This window comes from Prunus mume, linkage group LG7, assembly GCF_029339155.1.
Source record: "Prunus mume cultivar Tortuosa linkage group LG7, ASM2933915v1, whole genome shotgun sequence".
NCBI classification, from domain to species: domain Eukaryota; kingdom Viridiplantae; phylum Streptophyta; class Magnoliopsida; order Rosales; family Rosaceae; genus Prunus; species Prunus mume.
In genome coordinates this window covers 7,751,147-7,754,833 of record NC_142704.1, presented here as the reverse complement: position 1 = coordinate 7,754,833, position 3,687 = coordinate 7,751,147, and the positions used below count along the sequence as shown (strand labels likewise).

General features: G+C 38.0%; 1 protein-coding gene across 1 annotated transcript; it reads right to left on the bottom strand.

The window, feature by feature from the left end:
* Positions 1-3,687, bottom strand: LOC103338408 (WRKY transcription factor 72A). The gene is made up of 5 exons (XM_008241606.3): positions 3,448-3,687; positions 2,897-2,980; positions 1,651-2,286; positions 1,437-1,550; positions 1-1,316 (listed from the first exon to the last, which is right to left on the bottom strand). The coding sequence occupies exons 1-5, from the start codon at positions 3,583-3,585 to the stop codon at positions 237-239; spliced, it is 2,052 nt and encodes a 683-aa protein (XP_008239828.2). The 5' UTR covers positions 3,586-3,687; the 3' UTR covers positions 1-236.

Sequence of the window (3,687 nt, the reverse complement as noted above, 5' to 3'; positions counted from 1 at the left end):
TTAAACACCAAAGCTTATGTCAGCTAATCCATGGTCAATCCTTTCCGCATACGTCCACGTCCTAGATGGAAATTACAATTTACAACATATACCATCACAACTGTATACTTAGAAGAAAAAAAAAATAAAAAAATCTAATAATACACAAAATCAAACTCAGTTTAATTGTCTCGGTTGAATTAATTGCCTCTACTCTTGCTTGATTACAAATTAACAAATATATATTCCAAAAAAAACTATAAACTTTTGTGATCTCTAGTGTCACCAGGAGACGTAGATGCGCTCTTGGGGGCACTTGCAAATGGCAATGAAGGTGGCAGAAACATCAAGCTCCCGGGCTGCGAATTCGCAGAAGTCGTTTTGTTCAAATAGCTTGATGCACATCCAATGGTACTATTGTTCCCTATCTGCGTTTGGAGGTATGGAGAAGAAGAAGTAGTTGTACTTCCTGCAAATTGGTCGCCCCATTTGAATTTCTGAGCCATATTGTTATTGTCACCACCACCAGCCTGATTGTTGTTGTTGCCTAGCATTCCAGTAGTGCCAGCTGTCCCAACATTACTGTTGCTGCCAATGATTGAAGAAAGTGCAGCTGCTAAGGCAGATTGGAAACTTGGGTCAGCTGTGATTGCCTTGGTTGCAGCAGCAATGGGGTCTGGTTGAAACTGATGAGGAGTTGCTCCTTGAGAAGGATGAGGAGGAGGAGTTGGGTTAAGATTATTCTTGTGCATGTAGTTTTGGTATATATTGTTTTGTAGAGGCTGCTGCTGTTGCCTAATTCCAAGACTACTTAGTGATCCAATTTGGTTCTTGTTGTTGCTATTGTATGGTGGTAATTGAGCCCCATAGGAAAGGAACCCATTGCTCCATGACATGTTGGTGTTGGATTCAGAATTAGAACCAAAGTTGAGGCTGGTGGGAGGGTGTAGTTGGTGAGAAGAATTTGATGAAGAAGAAAATTTATTGAAATGGGACAAGGGATTAGAGGATGATGATGGTGGTGGTGGGTTTGAAGTTAGGTCTAAGGTGATTGTTGGAAGAGAAGATGACAATGAAGAGTTGGGTATGAAGAATCTGGATTTTGAGTTGTCAGAGAGATAGAAATTGTATCCATGAAGATCGTGAGCAGCAGTTGTGGTGGCCCCAACTGATGGGTTCAGGCCAGACCGGGCTGATGATGATGAGCCGGATAATAGCATGGAAGCGGCTGCAGAGGTGGTGGAAGCCATAGCTGTGGCTGACATAGGAAGTGGGTGATTGTGCGTTCCTTCATATGTGGTGATTAAGATGGACATGTCCTCCGCACATCTTTGTACCTGAAATTAATTACAAACCAAAAAAATTAACATATGTACAATACATTTTTAAAGTACATGGTGCATCATATTATGTACAGGTGATGTGTTCATCGCCAAATAAGGTGCATATATATTCACCTGTTTCCGTACAGGACATGACGGTGCGATGGTGCAACGGTAGTATGCACGAGGGCATGGATTTCCTTTTGCAATCTTCTGTCCATATTTCCTCCACTGACATCCATCATTCATCTGTGTCCAAATACATTATATTTTGTTAGTAAAATCTCACGCCTGGCTACATCTAGCTAGCTATATCTTTAATTGATTTCATTTTTGCATGTAGACTAACCGTTGGGGTATCACATCTGGCTCTCACTGAAACCCTAGCTTTCTTCACTGGGTTCTGTTGGGCAACTTCATCTTCTACACTTCTCGCTGTCTTGAGAACTTTCTTAGGTGGCCAGGTCTCACCTGCTTCTTCCTTGGGCACCTCTTCAAGGCTGCTTGCAGGGCTTGAATTCGATAAAGGCACTTCAGTATTTGCAGCACTTGATTTAGGTGCTTCATATTTGCAGTCTAGCCCCAAAGACAAGCTTTCTCTATCTGACTCGTTTTCTTTCCCTTGACTACTGGTACTACGGTTTTTGTTCTTTTCATCCTTTTTGGCTCTGCTAGAAAACGATCCAAGGCTGAGTGAGACCATCTCGGATTCCTCGTATTGATGGTTATAAATATTGTTAGTACTAGCAATTGTAACATCCTTGGACTTGTTTGCTTTTTCTTGAATGTCATACAACTGCATTTGAAGTGTCTGGTACTCGTCTGTTATCCGATCTAAGTACTTCTTCAGCCTTTGATTCTCTTCTCTAACCTCACCCATTTCAGCTCTAGCAGATTCAAGCTGATAATCCTGTTCCTTTCGACTTGATGAAGTAGACGCCATTGAATGATCAGGTTCCACCTTCATATTACTCGTCGTTGATATCTGTTCAATTCAGCATGATAAGTTAGAAAAGTTCATATTGATGAGTTAACAGTATATCGTAATATTCGAACTTGGAATCTCTTTTAGCATTGGAAAGAGAAGTATTACCATTAAACGAATAGTTAGTTGGTCTTCCTATTCAAATTAAACGTTTAGCATAGACAAAAGCTTAGCTCATAGGCAGCCATGTAACAAGTCATGCAAGTTCAAACCACTGGCCAAATTGCCAAACATCACATATAGAGCTCTCTGGTTTCTGCCCTAATTTTAGGTCCTCTAATATTGAAAATATTTATCTGCTCATGAAGATTACACCTTTCAAATTATGATCTTAACCTTTCATTAGGAATTATATTCATAATTTTACATCGACACGTTTGAGTGGGAAGACAAACTTGGGAAGAAAAATCAAATCAGTGATTGAGATGGTTTCAAATCTCCATTAGTAATGATAGATATTTGGAGATATTTATTTGCTTTTATATGCAAAATTACTTGAAATCCAAACGAACTAGAAAAATATATAGATCAGTCAGGTATCATTCAAAAACTGTTTATTTTAAGAAAGGGGAAATATTTTCTTGATTGGAAAGGCTTCAGTTTCTATTACCTGCTTGCTGCTACTCAAATCTTTCTGCGTAGGTGAGGATGATTTCATTTCGTTATTTTCCTGGCATGATCCTCCATTTCCAACCTGTAAATTTCATATCATTAAAAGAGAAATAATTGTTAATTAGCTAGCAATTAAGTACTTATAAAATTTCATGAAGAATAAAACGATAGGTTAAAGCCCGATTTTTGTACTTGTTTCAACCTATACATCAATAAAAAGCTATCGCCTTTGACTAAAAAAAGTACTTATAAAATTTCGTGAAGAATTAATATGTCAATTTATAACTTAGTTTTGTCAAAAGATGAGGATAAAAACAGCTAGCAATAGCCACAGAATCATGGATATGCACCTTATTTTCATCAAACTAATAATATTAGTTATCTAAAACAAGTGATTTTCAAAATTTATAGAATTTTTTCCTTTGTGGGTACTCAACGCCTAAATTAATCACAAGGTTAATGATATCCACATGTAATTAAGAGTTTCATCATGTATTATTTTTCTGAATATTGATTTCGAACAAAAAATTAGAAACAAATATGACTTACTTTGAGAAGAGTATCTTCTTCGCTACCAGCAGCTTCTTGATCATCATGATCTGCAAGACTGCTAGATTCAAGTACCAGTCTCTTCTCTTCCTTTTCTGATCCTTCATGAGAATTGGACTTTCCCAAAGCAGCCTCCATCGCTTTCTTCAGTTTTCTCTCTCGTTTTTGATTTTTCTGTCTATCCTTTTTTTGGGTAACTCGACTCTGCGGGCCTCCTCAATTGCTCTTCTTCTTTTATAG